Genomic DNA, 26102 nt, shown 5'->3' on the forward strand with positions numbered 1-26102 from the left:
AGTTTGCCGGGTTCTATTTCATTGCACGAGGAACATGTTCAAATTAAAATTGCTCTCAGAGTTTACTTATTGAGCAAAATGTATTTGAATGTTTAACCTACCTTTTGATAGGTTGCATGTATTTTGTTAAATAGGGAAATATAGTTTGCTTAAAAATGCCACTTGTTTGTCACAAGTATTGTTGGGACTAATATGCTGTTCACTATTGTGCCTTAAAAGGTTTGAATGGGATGTGAAGAGGTTCCAGCCAGACTGCTTGATTAACCCTACCGAGGGGTACATCACACCCGGTATGGAAGTAGCTTTTGATGTGACTTTTCAGCCCAAGCAACTCAGCCACGACATCCGCTACGAAGGACTACAATGCTTTATCGAAGGAAGTAAACCACTGAAGCTGACTTTATCTGGTTCCTCTGTAGGAATACCCAGCACTAAAGAGGTAATATTACTGTGTTACTTAAATGTAGAAGTCAATTCAGGGGAGGGAGAAGTAAAAGGTACAATAGTGTTCATATTTCTCATTCCCTTCAGTCTAATATGTGGGACATCAAAATATAGATGGGACAAGGTGGTGTACTAGTTTAAATGCTCAGAAGTAAAGCTCTGGAGTCTGACAATTGTTAAATGAAAAAAAGCTCTGAAGCCTGAGAGTGAGTAGTCCTCACCCCAAGCATCTGTCCCATCCTCCCTACTTCTATAGCTTTTGTCACCCTAGTACTCTTAATATTTGGTATGTGGAGACCTTGATGAGTGATTCCTCTGGAGAGTTAGACTTATTGGATGAGGTTTATCCTTATTTCATCTGAGGAGTTCTGTGTATGTAAAATGTTTGCAAACTTCCTGCTCTTGCAGCGTATCTTCATTTCTGACCTACATTCATGTTTGAATATTTCTAAGGTAGTACATAAGTGACACCTCTGTCTGGAAATCTCCTGCCATATATTTACCATTCTTTAGTAACGGAATCAAGCAGGCATGTTTTTTAACATAGGACTTCATTCTTACTTACTTTATCTAGACTGATACAGATCAGTTCAGTATTAACAGCCATTAACAAGGATAAGCGTTAGACAAAATAGTTGTCCCCAAAGTTAGAGAAGAAAACATGCAAATATGATTTAAAAGGTGTATGTGTATGGATGTATGTAGTATTTCTATAGTGCTAATCTAGCCAAAAGGCATTGTAGTTCTATACAAGGTCAAAAACAGGCATACATTCAACAACTGATAGGAGAGGTAGCTGGTTTGTGGACTGTTATGCATTGTGATGTAGTTTTCTTTAAAGAGGCGTGTCTTCAACTCTTTCCTTAATTGGAGCAGCATTGGGATGGTCCTATGGATATAGCAATCTTGTTTTAGATCTTGGGTGCATGGCTTGAAAAAAGGCTTGCTGCCTTGCTTTTTTTTTTTTACTTCTTAGTTTCCAGCCTGATGGTATCTTGACCATGGGTGTGCTGATAACTACCAGAGATGGAGAGCTTGTCTGCAAGATAAGTGGGTTGTTGTCATCATGATTTTATAAATGATGCAGCTGGTTTTTCAAGGTGGAGTGGCCTGGCGAGGGTAGCCAATGGAGTTCCATCAGGATGGATGTGATTTGATCATATTTTTTCAGACCCTGGATGATATGTGCTGCGCCTTGTAGGATTCTCCTAAGAAGTTTGTTCCATTGTGGAGTCTGGGAGACCAAGGAGCAGGGTGTTACCACCATCTAGTTGCCAGAGTATGTGGACTTAAACAGTTCTAAAAGTCGCTTTCTGGAGGAAGCAGTTTAACTTTCTTTAGAACAGAAAGCTAGTACGCCTGGTACTAGCTTTCTGTTCTAAAGAAAGTCTTTGTTTTTCTTTGCGATGTTTTCCTTGAGGGTTAGGTTGGTGCCCAGTGTAAATCAAAGTGTCATGCCACTTAGTGAAAGTGGGGGTTCAAAGCTGTTAAGGGTCATGTGATTGAGCCAGATTTGTACTTTTTCTTGTTTGTTGTTCTTGACAAATAAGAGGAATTCTATCTTGGTTGGTTTATATTTCTGATAGATGTTGGACATCCAGTTGTAGAGTATGTGAAATCAGTGTCGGAGGTGTTGAATGTCAGAAGCAGAGGATACTTTCAAGTAGAGTTGTGTATCATCTGGATATTGGTAAATCGCGATTCTTTTCTCTGTCAGTAGAGCCCTAAGGTACTACATGTAGAGGATGAAAATGACAGGGGACAGTATGAAACCCTTGGGGACCCCGTAGGTGATGTGGATCTTTTGGAACCTGGAGGTACCCATGTGAACAAACTGGTTTTGATTGGAAAAGTAAAAGAATAACCTCGTCTACAATGTGTAAAATAGCGGTCTCTGTGCTGCAACATGATCTGAAACTATACTGGAAATTGTGCAAGAGATAGTTCATGTAATAGTGTAGTTGAACATTAACTGCTTTTTATTGATCTTGCTGATAATTAATGGGTGAATGTTGTGCCTGTTGGCAAAGTCAGCAAGGTGTAGGGTAGGTTTATTTATGGGTGAACAGGGTCTGGCCTGTCTTGATAACTTTTGGGAATATTGCTTGGTTGATAGAGGCATTGACAGTGGTGAATCGGGGTGACTATGCTTTGATGAAGGATGAGGGTATGACATCAAGCCAAGCTCAAGCAGAGGAAAGTAGAATAATAGGTATCTTGTCACAGGGAGGTGTGACCACCTACCAGACAGGGTTTAGTGTGATGGGGCCAGGTGGGAGCACTTGCCAGCACCAGTCAGTCTGCTTGAAGGGCATATTTGGTGCCTTCTTGCATAGTCCAATTCAAACCCGCTCAGGGAGCTGTTTGCTCCCGCTCTGGCGCAAAACTGGACAAACTACATGGGAGTATCTTCCCCACTGTCTGACCCCTACCCTGGGGAGGAACCCTGAATCGTCTCAAACCTTTCCTTAGGGTACTTAAGGGCTTACCTGAGGGTGGGTCCCTAGATTCGTCATGGGACACGATCCAATTCAGACACCACTTCAACTTCGACCGTCTGGGCACTCTGGACTTTGCTCTGGGCATCAAGGCTGCAACCGGGAAGACTCCTGCTGCTCCTGATCTTTTCGCCCTGCTCGTCTGCTCCAATGTCCGTGCCTGTGCTCCATAATGGAAGCCTTCCAAAGCCTGTGGGCATCCAAGACACCTGAAGGAATCTCCCTTGGAGTGAAGGAGTCACTTCCCTGCATTGGCAGGCACCGCAACTAAGTAGCCCGGTCTGTTGATCCTGAGCTCCCAAGGAACTCCAAAAGGTTCAGCAACACAGGCTTGCACTGTCTTCACAGCAAGTTTGAAGCCTGTATCCCTCATCTGAACTGCTGGAGCAGTAACCCTGTGCACCACGTTGACTTGCCGTTGCCAAGGCTTGTTGAATCTCTTCTCCAGAGATCTTCGGGTTCCAAGAAGCTCCAGCCTCCTGCATCTCTTGCAACCAAGATCTTCGGCCTCACTGCATCCTGTGCTCCATGTCCCTTCATCATTGGTGAGCTGCTCGAGGTCCTCTTGCGACTTCTATACTCCTATGCCTTAAGCCAGTGGGTCCTCTTGGCAGTCTTCTTTGGTTCCAGTGGGCTTCCCTGCTTGCTCAGGGCCTGCTCAGACTTACTTGTTCGTGGTGGGTCACTTTCACCTTGCTGGTCCCGACACTGCAGCTTTTTCTTCTGCCAAGTTGGTTGCCGCTGGCAAGGCTTGTTGGTGCTCCCGCCAGACACCGACTCCCCTGGCTCTTGACATCTGACGTGGGACAGCTTGTGAATGGCTCCTGGTTTTCCACAGCATCGCCTGGTCCGTACAGCTACAGCGCCAAGGTCACCGTCAACTCTCCTGCATCTTCTGTCATCGGTGGACATTTGTTTTCTGTGCCTCCTGGTCACTCCTGAGTGCTATAGACTCTGTCCTCTCTGCTTGCAGGTACCTCTCAACCTGATTCCATCCTTAGGTTCCACCGGACTCTTTCAGCTTCTCTGCCTGTGGCATCTTCACTGAAGTCCTCCATTGTGGTCTACTGCGGTTTCCGGCGTCACTTCGCACCTATGCACCCAGCCACCCGGGTAAAGGTATCCTGGTTCCTGGGGTATCCACGGGTGGGGTGACTCTGCAACCTTTCATCTTCCACAGTGTTTCTTCAGGGTCCTACTTCTTAAAAACTGCAACTGCAACTTCCCCATTGACTTGTGTTGATCATGCAGTCGTGTTCCCACTTTGCACACGGCCTCCGTGGGGTTCCTGGGTATTTACCTTGGGTGGCTCCTTGAGTCCCCAACACTTCTAGGTCTTCTGCGCCCAGTCTCGACTTATGTCGTGGTTCTCATTCCACTTTATTAGTATATGGTTTGGTCTCCCCCTGGACACCACTGTGTATTTGTGCTCTCTTACCTGTTCTATTGTTGAAGTATTGTGTGTATTGAGATTATATCTGTGGGGAGGAGATATTGCAATGTGTTAGTGAGTTTTTATAATAAATTTCTATTTTTATAACTACACTGTGTGGTTCTTTTTCACTTAACCTACACTATATGATTAATACTGGTAAAACAAGCTGCTTTACAGTCCTTCTGGACTAAGCCTTAAATCTGCTTTCCACAGCTACCACTTAGAGAGCTTTCTAAAGTTGTCTAAGACCACTAAAATCACCATATGGATTGTCTGGATTAGTGCACTTACATAAGTGAGCACTATATACCAGCCTCCTACAACAACCTTCTATGCTCTTCCATATCCTACTAAGGAAGAAGAGCGTCTCCACCGGCTGGACCAAAAAAGAGCGTTATTGTTCTACCTTGATCGCACTAAAGAGTTACGGGTGGATGACCAACTCTTTATAGCGTACATTGGTGCAAAGAAAGGTTGTACTGTTCAAAAGAGGACCATCTCTTGTTGGGTTATCTTTCGCATACAAATCTGTCACACTCTGGCAAAGTAACAGCCTCCTGAAGGCCTTAAAGCTAATTCAACTAGAGTGAAGGCATCCACCACAGCATGGTGTCCTAGTCCTCGACATCTGCCAGGCTGCTACGTGATCATCCCAGCACACGTTTGCCAAACATTATTGCCGGGATAATCAAGTCCGTAGGGAAGGCCTTTCAGTCCTCCAGGACATTTTGGTCTAATACTTTTACCCAGTTCCTCCTCCAGGGATGTTATTGCTTGGGTATCTGTTCTAAGGTCAGGAATCTGCAGCTAGATGTCTCTATCAGATGGACAAGTTACTTACCTTCGCCCATTCCTTATCTGGTAGTACATTTCCTAGCTGCAGATTCCTTACTGACCACACCCACCCATCCTCCCCACACTGCGGATCAGTTTTAAGTGTCAGGGCTGTTTCCTTCAGGACCCTAGTTGTTTTTTAACACACCATGGTCAGTAACATCATGGCTCCGTGCTTCTGGTGTGGAAATGTGTGAAAAGTACATGGAGGTCCATGCTGTGCTTTCCCAGGCGGTTGCTGATGGTAAGGATGCTGCTAAGTTTGCCATTCGGTGTGGTTTGGACACCGCTGACTCGTTGGGCTGGGCAATTTCTACAACTGTGGCGCTGCGTCGCCACGCCTGGTTGCGATCTACTGGGTTCTCGCCCAATGTCCAGAGCTCGCTCATGGACATGCCCTTTGATGGCACTTGCCTGTTTGGCAATAAGGCCGACAGTGCACTGGAGTATTTTAAGGACTCGGAGGCCACGGCCAAGTCCTTGGGTCTTTCCACGAAGAGCCCAGCCACTCCTGGTTTTCGTTCCTTTCATGGCCAAGGCAGGGGTGCCCAGGCACGTTCCTTCAGCAAGCCTGTGCAGAACCAGCCTCAGCGCGGCTGTGGACGCGGCTTCCGCAGGGGCGGCTCTGGGAATCAGCGTGGGGGGCAGTCTACCTCCGCCCCCGCTGCTTCTACCTCCCTAATCCGAGCTTTGTATAGCACCCCACGCCAGTGGGTGTGAGGATTCGCCATCACCTCCCCCACTGGCACGCTATCACATCAGACAAGTGGGTGTTGCAGATCATCCGAAGGGTTACTCCCTTCCCTTTCAGTCCACCCCTCCAGCCATGCCACCTCGGTACCACTGCATGTCGGGGGAACACTTGGCGACTCTCCAGCAGGAAGTTGCGGCCCTCTTGGCCAAGGGGGCCATCAAGTGCATTCCTGGGCCAGAAGTAGGGAGTGGTTGTTATTCCCCCTACTTTCTGGTCCCCAAGAAGGACAAAGGGGGTCTGCGTCCCATCTTGGACCTCCGGGACGTCAACCGCTTCCTCCGGATGGAGAAGTTCAGAATGCTGACTCTGGCTCAGGTCTTGGCTGCCCTCGACCCTGGAGACTGGATGGTAGTGTTGGACTTGCAAGACGCATATTTTCACATCCCCGTCCTACCGGCCCACCGGCATTACCTGCGGTTCACGGTAGGCCAGGAGCATTTTCAGTTTGCCGTGCTCCCCTTCGGCCTTACCAGCGCCCCTCGGGTGTTCATGAAGGTGATGGCGGTGGTCACAGCTCATCTGCGCAGGTCGGGGGTGTCAGTCTTCCTCTACCTCAATGACTGGTTGTTGAAGGCGGGCTCGCCCCAGGCAGTCGTCAACCACCTTCAGACTACGGCCGACCTCCTGCATTTGCTAGGGTTCTCCATCAACGTGCCGAAGTCGCACATGAGTCCCTCTCAGAAGCTCCCCTCCATTGGAGCGGTTCTGGATTCAACGCTGTTTCGGGTTTATCCCCTGAGCAGCGAGTCTGGGATATTCAGGCTATGATTCCGATCTTTCAGCCTCTGTCCCGGGTTTCAGTCAGGATGACCCTCCGGCTTCTGGGCCTGATGGCCTGCATCCTGCTGGTGACACATGCCAGATGGCATATGCGGGCTCTGCAGTGGGACCTGAAGTTCCAGTGGGCACAGCATCAGGGCAACCTGTCGGATCATGTCCATATCTCGGCGGGCACTACACTGCAATTGCAGTGGTGGCTCACAAATCGTGATTGGGTCAATGGCAGATCCCTCTCCCTTCCCCAACCGGAGCACACAGTGGTGACGGATGCGTCCCTCCTGGGATGGGAAGGCCACTTTGGAGAGGCGGAGATCAGAGGCCTCTGGTCTCCGGCGGAGTCCCGGCTCCATATCAACCTTTTGGAGCTTCGGGCGATCCGACTTGCACTGAAGGCATTCCTTCCCTCTGTCCGGGGAAGTGTGGTGCAGGTGTTCACGGACAACACCACCGCCATGTGGTATTGCAACAAACAGGGCGGGTGGGGTCCTGGACCCTATGTCAGGAGGCTCTGCGCCTCTGGACATGGCTGGAACATCAAGGCATTTCCCTGGTGGTTCAATACCTGGCAGGTTCTCTGAACGCCAGGGCGGACAAACTCAGCCACCGGTGCTTGATGGATCATGAAGGGCGTCTGAAATTGGACATGGTGCAAGGTCTCTTTCTGCTGTGGGGAGAGCCTTGGTTAGATCTATTCGTCACCGAAGAGAACGTGCAATGTCATCAGTTCTGCGCGTTGGAATTTCCAAAGCGGCAATAGCTCGGCGACGCTTTTCGTCGCGAGTGGAGTTGCGGTCTATTGTACGCCTTTCTGCCTATACCACTTCTGCCCAGAGTGCTGAAGAAGATTCGGCGCAACCGGGCCCAAGTCATCCTTGTGGCTCCGGATTGGGCATGAAGAAACTGGTATCCCGAGCTACTCAGTATGGCGATCGATCCCCCGATCCGTCTGCCTCTTCGGGAGGATCTTCTGTCGCAGCAGCAGGAGCCGGTCCTCCACCCGAACCTGTCCAGCCTCCACCTCCATGCGTGGAGATTGAGCGGCGTCAGTTGACGGCTTTCGACCTTCCTCCCGAAGTCTGTGATGTCATTCTGGCAGCCAGGCATCCCTCCACTAAAACGGTATACGCCTGCAGGTGGAACAAGTTTGTGGCATGGTGCACAGCTAAGACTGTGGATCCCCTTTCTGCTCCTCTTTCCGAAGTCCTTCTGTTCCTTCTTTCTTAGCGCCGGCAGGGCTCTGCTCTGGACACTATCAAAGGTTATCTGTTGGCCATCTCCGCCTTTTTACGGCTTCCAGATCAGCCTTCACTTTTTAAGTCTCCGGTTGTTAACCGTTTCCTGTAAGGCATTACGCACACGTTTCCTCCCGTGCCGTTTATAATGCCTCAGTGGGACTTAAACCTTGTCTTGACATATCTGATGTGCTCTCCCTTCGAGCCCCTTCATACCTGTCCTTTGCTTCTTCTCACTCTCAAGACGGCTTTCCTGGTAGCTATCACCTCTACCAGAAGATTGAGTGAGCTCCAGGCTCTTTCCTTCAAACCTCCTTTCCTTTCTGTTCATCCGTACAAGGTGGTTTTAAGGACCCGTCCTTCTTTCTTGCCAAAGGTTGTCGTGCCCTTCCAAATAGGGCAGACCATCACTTTGCCCACCTTCTTTCCGCATCCTTCAAGGGAGGAGGAGAGGCTCCACCGACTGGACCCAAAACGGGCGCTCGCATTCTATCTAAAGCGTACACCGCCCCACCCATCCTCCCTGTTCTGCGTACTGATTTCTAGGGTTAAGGACATCCCCTTTTCAGGGCCCTAGTTTCATGGCACCAGTGGTCAGTTTCTTGCATGGCTCTGCGTTCCTGGCGCGGAAAGTCGTGTACAGAACTGACGTCAGCGCGCATGGGTGGCGCCTTAGTAGTCTCTGTGACGTCATCTCGGCGCTTACGATGCCAGCGACGGACGCGGAGCTGCAGGACGCCACCTACTGACGCGCAGGGGTACTGCTAGCAAAACTTTCCGGATCCAGGCATACGCCTGGGGATATTCTAAGGTAAGGAATCTTTCACTAACTAATGTCTCTTACAGATATATTGTTACACAAGTAGTAACTTGTGCTATAAGGGCAAGGAGCTTGGAGTTCATAGAGTGAGATATGGGTTTAAGCATTATGTTGTCTATGTAGCAGGGGCCCATGAGGCACTGGCCGGTTCATTCTTCTGCAGGGTTTCTGTCATTGGGTGGACGGATTAGCCTGCAACCGTCACCAACGAATGACTTGCTGTCTCCTCCTCTGATAGTCACGGAGTTTGTGAGGGCAGTTCGCAGGGCTGCGGATATCTTGCAGATGCAGCCGCCCTCTGTCTCCCTGCCATCGGATCCTTTGTTGGATCTTCTCCACCAGGGCACGGTGGATGTGGAGCCCTTATTGCCTTTTAGAGGGTCATTACACAATCTGGGGACTAGAGCCAGACCCTCCTCAGGTGACCCCGTGGGTCGTGCTATGGCACATCGCCATCATCCGGCTCCAGATGACCCTGCCTGTTAGTCCCTCCATCCTAGGGTTCATGGACTTGTAGTCCTGGCAGCGCCCCTGTTCCTTGAGCCAATGTCTTGGATGCGTTCTCTTCCTGTTGCCTTCTTCCCTGGTGTTGGGTAGGGCTTGGGCACACCCTTCCTGGGGTTTGCCTAGGGGCGGTAGAGTTTTCGCCACGGTGGACCCCTGTTGTGTTTTGCCTTGTATCCTTGCTTATCTCGGCCAATACCTGGCCTAGGCTTGGGGTTTTTCTGTTCGTTGTCGCTCACAGCTTAGGTGTTCTCCCCTCGTCTCTGCTGTGCTTTTCAGCAGACGTTTTCTATCTACGGATGTTTCTGGCATCATTCTGTATATAGGTCTATACTTTTATCAGATATTCTGTGTTTGAGTGTTACTGACTTCTGCTTCTTCGTTGGTGTGGTGGTCAGTATTCCCACATGTGACGCGGTGGTTCGATCTTTCCTTCCCGATCGGGGGGTTGGGATAATTTTCTTATGTGGTTGGACTTCAATGTCCTGATGTGTGTCACATCGTTGCTGTGGGTACCTCTCGGGCGATTTTCTATTCTTTAGGGGTACTCTTTCAGTTTCCCCTTGGTGGTCAATCTCTTGGCGTTTCATATATTTCTATGTGCTGCGTGCACACGTGTGTAGGCAAGCATGCAGGGTTTCCCTGCGGTGGTTTCTGGGGATTGTCCGAGATTTCCTCTCTGTTTTTCTATCTTTCCTCTTCCACCCTCAGCTTTAGGGGTGTCCCACTTGCTGGTGGCCCTTGGTCTTTGCACCTGTGGGTACGGTTGACTGGTTGGCTCCCGGATGCTGCGCATGTCTTCTCTGTCGACAAGAACATGCTGTTGCTGTTCTGCTTCTTTGAGTGATGCATTGTGTGGTGTGGTTCTCACGGTACGCAATGTCTGTTCAGTGTATTCTTGTAATTTACACCTCTGTATTTTCTGGTAGTCGTGGTTCGTATGTCTTGGCATGATACCTTCTGCCCTGACATGTCGTTTGTTGGCACCTAATGTGCTGCTCACATTGTGTGTTCTGAATCGGTCATCCTGCTTAAGTCAGTTTGCTGCTCTCTTGTCCCTTATGGATCCTGGGATCCTCTACTCAGTTTCCCTCTTTGTGTAGAAGTTATGGCATTGTGCACTACCTTTCTGGTTCTGTGATTTCGTTCGTCCCTGTCTAACAGACAGTGGCCTCGTGCCGTCTTCTGAAGGATTGTGGTACTTAGCTCCCCCTGCTCATGCTCTGCCCTGAGCTTCTTGGTCTGCTGTCGGGTCCGCTGGCAATTCTGAGCTTTATTGGTTTGGTGTCAGCCGCGCTGGCATTGTGGCCCCCACTTTGTTTCAGCCACTGTTCTTGACGGTCTATGTCCGTTGGACACTTGGTGGGTTTCGGTCGCAGACCCTCCTCTATGGCGTATAGCTTTGGTATCTATTCTGAGTTAAGTAATCTACGGCTAGATGTCTCTATCAGATAAACGAGTTACTTACCTTCGGTAACGATGTATCTGGTAGAGACACAGTCTAGCTGCAGATTCCTTAACGCCCACCCAACCTCCCCGTTCTGCGAGGACCTTTCCAGGTGGGGTTTAACCACCTTGCATCCCTACAGGCAGCCTTGGTCTTCCTGAGGGGTGCTCTAGTTCCCCTGTCTCCGGGGCAGGGCGTGTCATTCTGTATTGGTACGTTAGCTGTCCACCCATTCTCGTTCTTGGGTGGCTTAGTTATGTTGTTTTTTAACGTTCTTCCGCCGGTTCCTTCCGGCGTGGAGATTCTCATGTTCTTCTACCCTCCCTCCGCTCTCGTTTATCTCGTTTGGGTTGCAGTTTTCCTTGACTATGCTCTAGTTCATAGGTCACTGTGGGGGATGTTGCACATTCTATGTTGTTGTTCACTTCTGGACATGTTGTTTCAGTCTTGTGGTCCCTTACAGTTACAACCTGTGGTTACAGGTTGTTTTTCATACAGTTACATCCTGTGGTTGCATATTGTCCTTCGTTTGTCATGCCATTCGTTTCCACTACCGTTGCCTTTTGGGGGGTGGGGGGGGGGCATGGATATTTGCTATGATGGGACTTTTGCTGGGACAGGTGCTTGTCTTCCAGTGTTGAGTGCTTTTTCAACATGGTGTTGTTTCTAACTCTATAATTTCTTATCTTTGTTGTTTCAATGGTTTTGTTCTTCTTTGACACACTGTTCCTATACTCTCACAGTTTTTGTTGTTGCTCCGCGTTGTGGCGCGGAAAAGTTTCACTGTAAAAAAATGACGTCAGCACGCCAGGGGGTTTTATATGGCTCCATTGACGTAACTTCCGTGGACGATGTCAGGGCGGAGCCAGGCGACGCTGCCCCCCAGCGTGCAGAGGTACTGCCGGGGAAAATGTTTTCCGGATCCAGTCTGACGCCTGGGGATATTCTAAGTTAAGGAATCTGCGGCTAGACTGTGTCTCTACCAAATACATAGTTACCGAAGCTAAGTGACTCGTTCTTCTAGCCCAAGACCTTTGCTGGCCCTAATAGGCCCAAACAGGTGATGCCCTTGTCTGTGTGCATCCTTTGCTGGAATGCCCTAAAGAGATGATAGAAGTAGGGATAAAGCTGGAAGTGATGTCACTTCCTGTTGCAACGATGAAGAGAAATTAAGTCTCTTGCTTGGCTTCCTCTTTTTTTTTGTCAAAGTTCTTTTTATTGAAGTTTATATAACTTTTACATCCATTATGCATGTTATAGAGACCAGAAATATGATATTGTAAGCTAATTCCTGATACAGTTTCTTACTAAGAGGCACCTGTGTGAGAAAGTGCCCTCTTTCTGCATGGTTGCCCCCACTTTTTGCTGAATTGCAGATCTGATTTGACTGAGTGTGCTCTGGGCTCCTGCTAATCAGGTACCCAGGGTCTATGTTCTTTCCCTAAAACTGTATTGAAGCCTAAACCCAATTGGCATCTCTGGCCATAGGTCAGCCCCTGGTAAATGGTACCACAGGTACTCAAGGCAAGGTGACCAGAGAAGGCCTCAAAGGGCTGCAGCACTTATTGTGCCACCCTTAGAGGTCCTGTACCCTTACACTCACACACTGCCTTTGCAGGCTGCGTGTTTTGGTGCCGAACAAAGTGAAGAGTCGACATGGCACACTGTGTGCCATGCCTACAACCCACTGCCCTGGCATAGAGCAGTCACCCCTCTAGCTGGGTGCACTGTACCAGTGGTGAGGGTACAGGTGTGTGAGCCCTGTACCCCTACAGTGTCTAAGGCCATTCTTAAACATTGTAAGTGTAGTGCTGCCACTAAGAGTATATGGTGCTGGGAGTTTGTCATTATGAACTCCACAGCACAATAATGGCTACGCTGAAAACTGAGAAGTTTGGTATCAAACTTCTCAGCACATTAAACCCACACTGATGTGGGATTTAATGAAAAATGCACTCAGAGGGCATCTTAGAGTTGCCCCCTGTAAACTAACCCACCACTAGAGTCCAGGCTGAGTAGCTGCTTTCAGCTGCCACCACCAGACATTTTTCTGGACCCTTGGGTCGAGAGCCTGCTGTTCTCTGGGGCCTGAAACAAAGCACATCCTAGGACGAGGTGCAAAGCCTACTCCCCTAGGAAGAGTAGGGTTCACGAAGGAGAAGCTTCAAAGGCTTGCAGCATTTGTGAGCTTCCCCAGGCCACTTACTGCTCTCAGCAACTGGTCCCCACTGGTTCTGACCACCATTTTGGGCGGGAGAACCAGTGGGAAAAACAAGTGAGGAATAGAGGTGTGCTCACCTCTGCCCACTCTACCCCTCAGCACAACTCTCAGTCCCCGTCATCTTGCAGATGGGGGATTCAGCCAACCAGGGACAGGCTCATGCCCCCCTCCCACTGGAGGGTGCCATAATAGGTGGTGTACCCCAACCTCGTCCAGGAGCTGGTAAGAAGATCCAACCCCGAAAGGCACCCCTGCATCCGTCGCCCCACAGCCTTGGGTGGCCAAACCAACGGTGCCTAACCAACCCCTAACTTCCCAAATTACCTCTCAAAGTCGTGGGCGCACCTAGAAGACCTTCATCACCAAGCCTGCAGTGCCTTTCAAACCGGAGGTTCTCCATTGAAACCAACAGGGCGCCCGACATCCAAACAGCACCCTGCACCCTGCCGCCCTAGTGCCGCTGAGGTGGCACCTTTGGTGCTACTTTGTTTCCTCATTTGCCCTGAGCTAAAGTCCAGGATCTTTGCTCCCACAACCAAGTGGCCCGTGTGTCAGCAGCCACCTACCGGAGGCACCTTATCCCTCATTGGATAACATTGGTCCTCAGCACTCTGCACCCGACTGCCCTAATGCCGCTGAGGTTGTAACAAGAGTGCTTCCCTGACCCTTGGGGGCCCCTGAGTCTACCCCCAGAACCTCAACTCCCACTACCAAATACTTACCTCAAAACCGATAACACTATTTTCCTCCATAGGATAACATTGACTGTTTTTCTTGGAAAAGTTTCAAAGTGTGGAGTTTAAAAACCTAAAGAAATTCTTTACATTTGCACTAACTAACAAACACGATTTTACTTACCTGTTTACAGGAAATGTCCCAGAGTAGTATCCATGTATACTACTCTGAGTAAGAAAAGTAATCTCAAAAGTAACTTACCTATAATTTTACTGAAAAGCCCATTCAAGTCTATGTACTATGTTAGAAATGGGGGTCTCTAGTTGGCAAGGGCTTGCACCTTTGTTCAAATAGGGACCCATCTTCCTAGTCAGGATAAGGGAGTTACCCTTCTAAAATAACCCCTGCTCACCCCCTTGGTAGCTTGGCACGAGCAGTCAGGCTTATCTTAGAGGCAGTGTGTAAAGCATTTTCACATAACCAACAGTAATGCAGTGTAAACACTACAAAAGGAGACCACACCAGTTTAGAAAAATATCCAATATTTCTATATACTTAAGACAAGACCAAAAAAGATAAAAATCCACAATACAGTACTAAATCTACAGTTATCAAAATCCGCTTTAAAAACAGTTCCTTGATGTCGTCAGCTCCGTCCGAGGCTATCACGGTGTCGTGAGCAAACAAATCCAAATAGTTCTGGCTGACCGCGGCGTCGCGGGCCAGCTACGGAGTCATGAAGACCCGCAAACAGTACCTTTTAGAAATGCAGGGCGTCGATGACCTCTCGTTGAGCTTCCAAAAACACAGCGTCCGCAGGCGTCCGTTCTGTAGGTCGGTGTAGGAGTTGTCGGGCCCTCAAAGTCACACGCGTTGCAGGTCGATCTCCTCTCTGTTGGAGTCAGGAGCGCTGACGTCGGCAGACGTCATGTGCTGCGGTGCGAAGTGCAAAAACAACAGTTGATGGACAGAAAGCAGAACAATGTCATACATTCACCCCAGTACAGAGATCTGGTCCTAAATCGATCGTCTTTTTGCTCACCATGCCATTCCAGTTTGAACCCAGTCATATGCAAATCAGTCTTGACCCTGTGCCTCATGGGAACAGTCCAGCCCGAACTGCCAAGCCAGGTCCTCCCTGGACTGGAAACAAGCATCCTAGGACCGGTTTGGGGGTTTCACCCCTCTTCAGCCAGAATAGCTTGATTCCAGTGGCATGGAGAGCACAGGACCCACGTCTGGGCAAACCCGTCCCACTCGGGGTGACAAATGCAAAAACAACAGTTGATGGACAGAATGCAGAACAATGTCATACATTCACGGTGCGAAGTGCGGCGTGTGGTGCCCTCAGATTGCAGTGCGAGCAGCGGCTCGGTGGCGGCGTCAGATGGCATCGTCGGTGAGACCAGGGTCGCAATGCGAGATGAAGGTGGTGCTCGTCATGGTGCTGGCAGGTCACGGTGCAAGCAGCGGTGTCATCGTTGCTGAATCGCTGCCGTCAGCTGACGAACTGGAGTCGATGGCACCGGCATCGGTAGGCCAAGGCTGCGGTGCGGGATGAGGGTGATGCGTCGTGTATCCTTACGAGCGGTGCCCTCGAACCATGGTGTAAGCAGCGGCGTCGATTTCGGCGTGGAGCGTCGTTGAGTATACCAAGGCATCGTCGTGAAGCGAGGCAGTGCGGAGTGCGGTGCCCACAGGTCGCGGTGCGAGCAGCGACTCGGTGGCGGCATCAGCAGGCGTTGTTGGTGAGACCAGGGTCGCGGTGCCCTCTGCGGTGCTTTCAGGACTCGGAGTCGGCAGTGGCATCGTAGACGTCGACGAGTTGCTTTTCTTCTGTTGCAGCACAAAACACAGTCCCCAGTGCTGAGGGCAGAAAAGCTTGAAGTCTTTGCTGTTCCTGAGACTTCTTGAACAGGGGGCATACTCTACCTCAAGCCCTTGAAGAAACTCAAAAAGTAGACTGCAGAAAGTTCAGTCCAGTCCTTTCACTGCCCAAGACAGAAGCAGCCACTGCAGGCCAACACAGAAAAGCACACAGACAAGAGGTAGTTCCTCCTCACAGCTTCTCCAGCTCTTCTTCTTGGCAGTCTTCTTGATCCAACAGAGTTTTAAAGTTCAGGGGTCTGGGCCCCAATATTTATATCCCAAAATCCTTAGCTCTCTTAGGCAAAGAGTGTCTGTGCCCAGCCAGAACCAGTTCTGCCTTCTCTAGTGTGATTTCCTGGCAGGAGGTGGAGACGGCATTGTCAGATGCAGACCAGGCCCTTTGAGGTGCAAGGAAATCTCCTCCCCCTTCCCCCATTGCTGCTCAGGTCTGTTCAGCCCTTTCCTGACCCCCCTAGACTATCTGGAGCCACACCTGCTCCCCCAGCCTTCTGTCATCCAAAACCCAGACAGGCAATCCACATTCCAGCAGGGGCACACAGGATGACTGAGCAAGAAAATACCTACCTTCTAAAAGTGGTATTTTCAAACAAAGAATGTAAAAATCACCTTCACTAAAAGATGCATCTTTAGATTCTGAGTTCAGGCATACTAAACTTTATTTTCCTACCTAATTCCCCAGGCCAGTTATGTTTATAAGATGTTATAAACAAACTTTCCATCCTGTCCTATGGGGAACAGGTAGCCTTGCAATAGTGAAAAACGAAATTGGCTGTAATTCACTATCAGGACATGCCACACACACCAGGGCATGTCCTACCTTTCACATACACTGCACCCTGCCCACATGGATACCTTGGGCCTACCTTAGGGGTGCCTGACATGTAAAAAAAGGGAAGGTTAGGGACTGGCCAGTGGGTGCACTGGCCAAGTCAACATGGCAGTTACAAACTGCGTGCAGACTCTGCAATGGCAGGTGTGAGGTACCTTTTCAGGGTTACTCACGTGGGTGGCACAATCAGTGCTGCAGGCTCACGAGTAGCATTTGATTCACATGCCCTGGTACACTCAGTGCACTTTACTAAGGACTGACTAGTAAATCAAATATCCAATCATGGAAACACTAATCCATAACACACTTTACCACAGGAGCACTTCCACTTTACCACTGATCAGCAGTGCGAAAAGTGCGCAGAAACACTACGCCAGCAGAAACAGAGTCAAAACCGGGAGGTCAGAAAGCAAAAACTTTGGGGAAACACGCCAAAAGATGCGAAGTCTAACATACTGTATTTACAAAGTATTGCATTTCTCTGAAACCATGCTGTAAGTCAAAACAAAGTGCATATACAATTGCTAATTCAAACTGTTTACAAACTGCATTACTACTGTAAAGTATTTATTGCTGACCTTTGCCAGGCTTGCTTGGTTCTAGAAAATAAAAGAATATTTTTATACAAATATAATTTGTCTGAAGTTCAGACTTTGAGTGTGTGAATTCATTTGCTGACTGAGTGTGTACAACAAATGCTTAACACTGTCCTCTGATACTGCCTTACTGCTCAACCACACTACCACAAATAGAGAGTGAGGTGCTATCTAACTTTACCTCTGCCTACCTTTGGGGATCCACTGGACTCTGTGCACACTATACCTCACTTTGGTATAGTATATACAGAGCCAGCTTCCTACAGCCGGTCTGTGTCAACTTGAACATTACCGTTGTATCTGTTCACCCTCATGTGGGTAAGATAAACCCTTCCTCCCTATTCCCTTGTGGAGAAGTGTGGCTCAATGGTTAGAGCGGCAGACCCTGATGCAGAGATCTGGCCCGGGACCAGGGTTCAATTCCCGCCTTGGCGGGTCTTGGGCTCATAATTCCTCGGACCTGATTTCTCGCCTCGGTGCCTATTCTAATCATGGGTCCCACGCTGCATCTCTGGGCAATAGCTTGCTAAATCTCCACAACAGCGCTGGGATGCCTGGCTTCACCCTGGGGATGCCCAGGAGTGGACATTTCACAGGGAAAAACCAGGAAGGGTTCCCTAGCGGTATGAGTACAGCGCCGGGAAACCCCGAAATGGGGTAGCTGTGCGCTATATAAGTACAAACACATTTACATTTACATTCCCCCCACCCCTCCATCCAAAACTGGAACTGAAATAGAAAATAGAAGGGGACAAAGAGAAAAGCATAAGTAATAACATATAACTGTGGAGAGTACTCAACCGGAAGGCGCAATGACTGGGCTATATTATGTGTAGCTTTATCTATTTTGGGGAATATGCCTGGGCGGGCCAAGGGCACGTGTCCGGTAACTTTGACAATTCCGGGGAGGACAGTTAAAATTGAAAAAGATGCAGCGCCCTTGTTCTGGAAGGGCATGCCAGTAGTGGCAACCTGGTTGAGAGATAGCTAGTTAAGGAACCCCAAGTGTATTCAAAGGTTTTGAAGTCGTGTCGGAAAAAGTCACTCATCCTCTCCATAGTTATTGCCTGCCAAAGACGTGCGTGCCACTGTGTGGTAGATTGTTCAAAAATAGAAGAACCAATGTTCTTAATTCATTAGTCCTTGTGATTTATTTCACTTTTCTTTTTCTTTTTCAGAAAAATGTTTTTTACATTTAAAGCATGCCTTGATGAAGTGCAACACTTACTTGTGAAAACATTTTATACAAACTTACATTGAACCACAGTTGTGTATACATAAATAACATGTACAAACCTACTGACATATTCATATACATAAACAACATAAACTATTTGACCAGTCCTTCACTAACACATTTAACACTCGGCGGATAGTTCGCTTTTAGAATATGTAATGTATCCTGCCATTGTGTATTGCCCTGGGGACGCTAGCTTTAAATGTTGTTGTGTGGAGAGGGGTTACAATTCTAGATCTCTCCCAGACACTAATGCTGCGAATGTTCGTTCCCAGTGCCGTGGGTCCCTATTTTTGAACAATTGAGAAACAGGGCAACTAGAAACTTGCTTAGCATACACAATAAAAGTGGTCCAATCTAGTTTGTGCAAGGACCCAAGCCTCCCTTTAGTAACACTGTGTGGTAGATGGCGCCTCAGCATTTTTCCAGGCTGCTGCCACTGCTGTTTTGGCTGCCCCCAAACATAGCCACAGGATTCCTTTGTCAGCCTTTGTCTGGTGTTTTAGGGAATCGCTTTGTCTACATCTAAGCCTAATAGTACTGCTGGAATTCGTTTTTTGGTCGCTTTTCAATTTGATGGAGCACTTGTTTGACATTGTCGAGTGTTTGTCTCCCCTTTATAAACCCCGATTGGTCGGGGTGGAGAAGTTCAGGCATTAAGTCTTCCAGGCGCGTCTCCAGTATTTTCGAGTAAATCTTGGCATCAAGATTTAGTAGCGCAATGGGTCGGTAGGAGCCACATAACTGTGGATCTTACCCCGCTTTAGGTTTTACTATCGTCAGTGACTCGCTCATGGAAGGGGTGACCATTCCTGTGTCAGCTATTGGATTAAATAGAGCGGTCAGATGCGGAGCCAGTTCCACACTGAATGCCTTGTAAAAGCGAGCCGTTAGCCTGCCCGACCCCAGCGACTTGAAGAGTTTTAGGGCGCCTATTACCATTTGGACCTCCTCCTCGCTAATGGGTTTTGCCAGTCTGTCATTGTGTGCCTGTGTCACTTTGGGTAGGACTACGTTGTCTAGATAACTTAGCTGGAGTGAGGATCTGCGTATTCTGCCTTGTAAAGGGATGGATAAAATTCCCCGAAGGCCTCCACTTTACGGTGCTCTTCGTACTCTAATGACCCCACTAAATTTCGTATTTTGTTAATATATTCTTTGTCTCTTTTCACTCTGAGCTGTCTTGCCAGATTTGTCCCTACCTTGTTGCCCTGCACATATGACGTTTGTTTAATCCTAAGCAGGGTCATTTCAGCCCGGTTTGCATAAATTGCGGCCAGTTCACCCCTGGCTGCTGTGACTTTGCGTTGCAGAGGCAAGTTGGGTGCGGACTTGTGCATTTTTTCGAGAGCCTGAATCTCAGCTTCTAGGGCACGTCTTTCCAGGCCCCTCTGCCTATTTAGTTCTGTTATTGCTGCGATGCAATGTCCTCTCAGGACTGCCTTGAAGGCGCCCCAATTGTTGGCTGGAGAGGTATCCTGGGCCTGATTGTGAAGAAAGAAGTCTTTAATGGTTTTACGGAGTTCATCCCGCGCCAGTCTATTCCGTAGCAGCGCCTGTGGGAAAAACCAGCGCGCAAATTTAGGGGTACATGTTCTCCACTCGAGGGAGCATGTTACCGGCGCATGATCCTAGATGGCGATTGAGTTCATATTTTTAGATTGTATTTCCCCTTTTAATGTTCGGCATAAGATATTGTCAAGCCTCGAGTACGTGCGATGGATGTGTGAAAAAAAGGTGTAATCTTTTTCTGCAGGATGCAACTCCCTCCATATATCTACTGAACCCAAATCTTGCATTGCATTTTTAACCATTTCTGAGAAACTGCTTGTCTGGGCCCTATGTGGGTGAGTGCTATACATCCCTGAGTGCCAGGTTAAGTTGAAGTCTCCCATAAGCATTACCTCTCCCTCTGCAAAGTTCACCCAGCATGGTTAGTGTCTTCAAGATGAAGGGAAGTTGATTAGTGTTTAGGGCGTAGATTGACGCCACTGTGCACAATTTCCCGTGTGCTCGGCACTTTATCATCACAATTCTGCCATAATTCATCAGTTTTTTGACCCTCTACTTGGAACTTCAGGGATGAGTGAAACATTATCGCGACCCCATTGTACTTGGTGGTGTTGGATGACTGGAATATTTGGGGGTAACTTTTATGCTTGAGTCTGTGGGCCTCGGTGCATTTAAGGTGCATTTCCTGGAGGGTAACTATGTCATAGTGGTCGTGTAGGAAGTACTTCCAGACTTTGTGGCACTTAGCCGGGGCATTAAGCCCTCGTACGTTCCACGTTAAAATTGAATTGTCATTCTTCAGTATTGGTACAGGACTCTAGTGACCACACTTTGTGTTCTCCCTCCTTCCCCCCCCCCACTCCCCCCCACCAAAGACCAAAGTCCCCCTTAGACTGTCTCTTTACCCGATCATTTGTATGTGAGATTTACCATCCGGTGAGTACCTGAAAAATTTGAGAAAAAATGGGAACCAAATACCCCCTCCTTAACCCCAAATTTAAACCTTACGGAACAATGGGTCCCAGATTAAACCATGGGTGTTTGAACAACAACATCTTCAGGGGCGATTGGTCTATCTTGGCTGCCATGTCTGTACTGTCTCTAACTGGAGTCAGAACAAGTCTTTACTTCCGAACTCCCGGCTGTCCCCTTTTGTCCTCATCTGTCTGCCGGCCAGATCAGGCATCTGGCCCCTCGGGATTTGTGACTTCTAGGCCGCGTTATGTTGGGAACAACAACCCCCCCATAAGGTGCTTCCCTTCTCTGAAACTTCGAGTCTGTTCAGGCATTTTAGTGGCCCAGGAAGGGAAACGTCTCGGAGGAGCTCCCTTTTCCCCTTTGATTGCTTTACTTCCTTCTCTGCTGCTTGAGTGGTCTCTGGGCCAAGGTGAATTATCCCGGTTGCTAGCCTCGCTGGATCTTACTGCCTCCGCTCTATCCGTGGCTTGGTCATTCTCTGATGTTTCAAGGCCCAGGATATTCATGGCTTCTTCTAGCTTAGTGCAATGATGTAATTTATTGCGGTATTCGATTGCCAGCCCAAAGGGAAAAGTCCATCTATATCTCACGTTGTTGTGTCGCAGCTTGTCTGTAACTTGGCAAAACTGTTGGCGCCGCGCCAACGTGGCCAGAGAAATATCTTGGAAAAATACGCAAGAGAAATCTTGAAAGGACACTTTGTAGGTTTTCCTGGCTGCTTGCAGGATGGCTTCTTTTACTTTAAATGCATGTAATTTTACTAGAATGTCCCTGTCTTTGATTGGTTCCTGAGAGAGGCCTTCCCACCCTTTGCACAATATCTATTTTGATCTTTGGTGTGCTACAGCCAAGAATCTTGTGGAATAGCCCCATTAGAAAGGCCTCTATATCCAGCCCTTCGGCCGCTTCTTTAAGTTGGCGAATGCATATGTTGTCCCTTCGGGATCTATTTTCCACATCCTCTGTTTTGATGATGGGCATTCGTAGCTGTGTTTCCAGAGTATGTGTCAAGTCCTTCTGTTGCTCAAGGCCTTGTTCAAGGACAGATATTTTGCCTTCCATATCTAGGTTTCTGCCTCTAACAGAGTCTATGTCCTGCCGTAGCATGAGCAATCTTTCGTTCAGGTCAGTTTTGAGTTTCTCAATAGAGGAGGCCACATCAGCTTTTGTCTCTGTACATAGTTCTTTTTTTAAATTCCTCAAGGCCAGAAAGTCTTCTATAGTGAGGGCCATGCTCCCTTCTCCCCTTGTTGATTTTAGGGTATCAGTTGCTTCTGTGGAACCAAAGTAGTTGTTGACCCTATTGAGTTGGGTATTTTTGGGTGGCATTTGGAAGGTCTTCGCTCCCTGAACTGGAATCAGGCAGGAACCGCAACTGCTCTCTTTGGCTTTCTTTCCCCAGCCCAAAAGACCGTAGGTCCTCCCGCGTGAGTGCTTCTTAGTGGGTTAATTAACTCCGTCCACCTCTGCTTCCATCTCACTGATAGCCTTTGGGCACGGAGTGTACGTCTTTGCGAATCTCACCCTACATTGACCTAGTACTCGGTAAGGGTGTGTACTCTGGGGCCTTCAGCGCTTTTTTGCTTTGTCTTTTGGTGGCGCGCTGGTGTTACTCACATTTCACCGTCAGTGGGAGATTCATGCTTCTTTGTCACCTCCGCTAGTCTTTGGGTGGGCCTAAAAGTAACTTCCCCTTGGCATCCCCTCCGCCCCTCGTCCCGGCCTCTGTAACTTATTTCTTAAGGGCCTCCATTTTTTCGTCTCACCGGCCACTATTTTGGGGTCAGCCAAGCCACCTGGGAGCTTTTCGGTGAGTCTCTGTTTGGTGTGGGGGAGGCCACAGCCCACTTCTCCTTTACATACCCATGCATGAGCTGTCTAATGCACCCTGCCTTTCCCTTATGCACCATTGTTAGGAGTGTCTATCAATCCCGCAGCATCCGTAACTCCCGGGAGGCTCTCCTTGAAATCTGCACCGGGTCTTTGGCTCACCCCCCAGGGGTCGCTCTGATGTCTCTGTGGGCCGTTTCTGTGCAGTCAGGCACCGCTTCGTACTCAGTTGCCTCTCCATCAGGTTTGCCGATATAAGCCCTTTCCCTCCGCTCCGGCCACCTTCTCCTTCTCGAGTCACCTCTTCGATCGGCTGCTTCCCGGTGTTGTTTCACCGCCCAATTTTAGGGGAAGCTGCTGGTCTTCTGACTCCAGCGCTGTGTGTGGCATCTTCAGGTTCGGCCTATTTCAGCTCCGTTTCTCTGAGTTTTCTCTTGGTGGCAGCGGAGCTGAGACGGACTATGTCCTCTCGCCATCTTGGTTGGCCACGCCCCTCTTGGTTGGCGGCTTCCTCTTTTAAAGATGGTTTTGGTGGGAAACTAGTGATGTCACATCCTGTGCAGATAGATGATTGGGCATGAAGTCCTTTTGCCTGGCTTCTTATTTTAAAGTTGATTAAGCTAAATGATGTTCTGGTTGCAGTTCCTCACTTTGTCAATCAACACAATCTTTTTGTAGGAACTATAATATTATACCATATTCATCTCTAGAACAGATATTGAAGGGCCTCTGCATCCTATCAGCAGTAAGCTAGTGTTTTAATTCCAAATTATGTATATCCCTATATCCCCATGTGCTTGCCTCTGACTAGTGGGTTCTAGACCTAGGACTCTCCCTTCACCGCTTTATTTCCTCTACTTCCGGTGAGTGGGTGACTTTTAGCACCCCTACCGGTGGAACAGCTACCCTTTATTTGGTATCGTGATTAATATCAGGAGCACGGGTACTGGACCACAACCAGCTCCAAGTCCCCATCTTATTTATTGAGACATATCCCTATTGTAATTCACCTAGCCACCATGCATAGTCACAAATATAGATTTTCAAGTTGCAGAACACCAGGAGCAGTACAGATAATTCCTTCCCCTTTTGAAGATGGGATTGGGCTTCTGCTCCAGTTATTTTGCTGCGGTGAAGTGGGTAGAGGACCACAAGACCATTCTATTCCACTTTAACTGGTATCTTATAGTGTATCTTGTCAAGATGGTCAGCCTGGGCTAGAATACCCTCTAGCCTGGTGATTGGTTGTAGTGGTAGGCCCTGAAGATGCTCATTAAATACTCCTGTTTTGTCCCCTCACGACCTTTATCTCTGGTTTGTGTTGGAATCCATTTGCTGTAAGTTCAAAGTTCTCACTGGCTTCAATTAAATATACAGTGTTCCCCAGGTTATTACTGCAAGTAGCAGTTCTCTTACAGAAACCCAAGTCAACAACTGCCTGTTTGGCTCAACGTCTTTGAAAAACATCTCTTGTATATCCCATGCCACCTCGGAGGGTTCCTTTTCACTCAACAAATGCAGAGGTTTCTATAAGATGAAATCACTCAACGTATATATGTGGGGCTAGCCTAGAAGATCTTTAGATTCATGAGCTGCTGTCCATTCAAGGAAAGACCTTGACATTCAGGGACAATACTACAGTAATTGTTTACACCAACAAATAGGAGGTGCACAGATTGGTTGGATTTATATCAAAGGCAAGATGGCATGCATTTATCATTTCAAAGGAGCTCTTCCAAGAAGCAAAAGACATTTTGAAAGTGAGCCATTACGAATGTAATCTTTCTTAAAGTTACTTGCTTGGCAGGCCATCTCACCCTGAAAGCAGACTGAACAGTCTTCACTGAAATGCGTGGTAGCTCAATAGTATGTGACAAAGACTGTATAAAAAGTATCAAAAGGAAGTTCCCTTCAAAGGGAATGATAAAGATTGGGTTCATCATTCTTCATTTTACATGTGTGTTGAAATCAGAAGTGTCAAGAATAAATTAGATCACTCAGTTCTCCAGTCAAGAGTGGTGTATTTCTCCTCTTCCTCACATACTAAAACATCAAAAGTTACTGGAACTCCGTTATTCAGGTTGTTATTTTGAATTAACTAGACCTGGTTCTCAAACCTAATAATATTCCTTTCAGAGAGTGTCTCCTGTCACAGAGAGACATTTTTTAGCTACTGATGTATTAATCTTTTTGTAGAAATCTCATTAAAATGCAGGTGGCCAGAAAGGGCTTCAATAGGAAGCACTGGATTAGCTTTTCTACCTGGTCCTTGACACAGATTAAGCATCTGTCTTAGACCCTTGTTATCATTCTCTCTTTACCGATCCCTTTGGACTGAACATGGTTTAAAGTAGATTTGGGCTAAGCTTGTCTGACTGCACTCAGCGCATTAGAATGTTACAAAATACATATACATTTTACAGAAAATGTGCTTCATGGATACCTCAAGGATTTTCCTACTCATCAGGGCATAAAGTGTAAAGTGAATTGTGATACATAGGAATGGAGGGGCAAGGGGTGGATTAAATAAATGTTACTCACATACTAATTTCCGTATTCTTAGTTCTACCACCATATTAGTCATATAAAACTCTCTTCTCCTCAATTGTGTCCCGCCTAAAAAGAATTCCCACTTTTAGCTGTGGAAAGAAGGGCTAAGTTGCCCGACATTACATGAACAAGGGGGTATAGTCTTGAAGTTGATAATGGCAACCACTCTTAAACTTCTGAACTAAGCTTCTCTGCTAACTTCATCCTCCAATAGGAGGAAGCTCCTTTGGTGAAACTGAAGGAGTTATTAGTCAGTAAGTATAACTTGCTCTTTGAACCATCCTTTCATTTCAATGGTTCCTCTGTTTTTTTGCAGATTGTGAATTTTGTTTGTCAGGTACGAGGAAGACAAACTCAGACCATCCTTCTGACGAATAAGACCAACCGCCCATGGACACTGCACCCCATCATGGAAGGAGAGTATTGGAAAGGACCAGATACCATTTTTGTAGAGGCCCATCAGCAGAATAAACCTTATGAAGTCACCTACAGACCACTCACCATGACAACAGAGGGCAAGAAGCACCAGGTACAGTTACCACCTGACTTAAAAATATCCCCACACATATTATAAGTCTAGGGTACTGGGTATAGCAAGGGAAGTTAAGAGGTCAACACATACAATATTACTAAGCCAAGGCCATGATGAACACTGAAGGAGAAGATACTGCAACCCAAAGGCTGGTTCAAAAAATGTTTTGGCTATGATGTGAAAAAAGAGTGTAGAGGAGTAAACATCTAGTTATCCACGAAAGATCACCATAGGTGATGCTGAATGTGAAAACTTTGCATCTTTCTGTAACGTATGATCTTCATTGTAGTGATAGACGTGTGGGTAGTCACACTTGCGTGCCAGGCTCTGAAACTATTTTTCAATCTATAAACCTTATTTCTAAATTAAATGTGACTTTGGTAAATGCAGATGATGACTTCATCGAATATTGAATGTTCTTTTTTTTAAACTTTGCACAGGTAAATTAAAACAGTACATTTGCTCTAACCATTCTGCCCAGGGAAATGAAAAGAACACACAACA

General features: G+C 47.7%; 1 protein-coding gene across 1 annotated transcript in view; it reads left to right on the plus strand.

Moving 5' to 3' along the window:
- HYDIN (HYDIN axonemal central pair apparatus protein) overlaps positions 1 to 26102 on the plus strand; it is a 2467744-nt gene that overhangs the window by 2364875 nt on the left and 76767 nt on the right. The window contains exons 80-81 of the mRNA XM_085640020.1: positions 220 to 439; positions 25383 to 25595. Coding sequence (XP_085496146.1) covers positions 220 to 439; positions 25383 to 25595 — 433 coding nt within the window. The remainder of the gene's footprint in view (positions 1 to 219; positions 440 to 25382; positions 25596 to 26102) is intronic.

This window comes from Triturus cristatus, chromosome 12 (assembly GCF_964204655.1).
Source record: "Triturus cristatus chromosome 12, aTriCri1.1, whole genome shotgun sequence".
Lineage (NCBI taxonomy): Eukaryota > Metazoa > Chordata > Amphibia > Caudata > Salamandridae > Triturus > Triturus cristatus.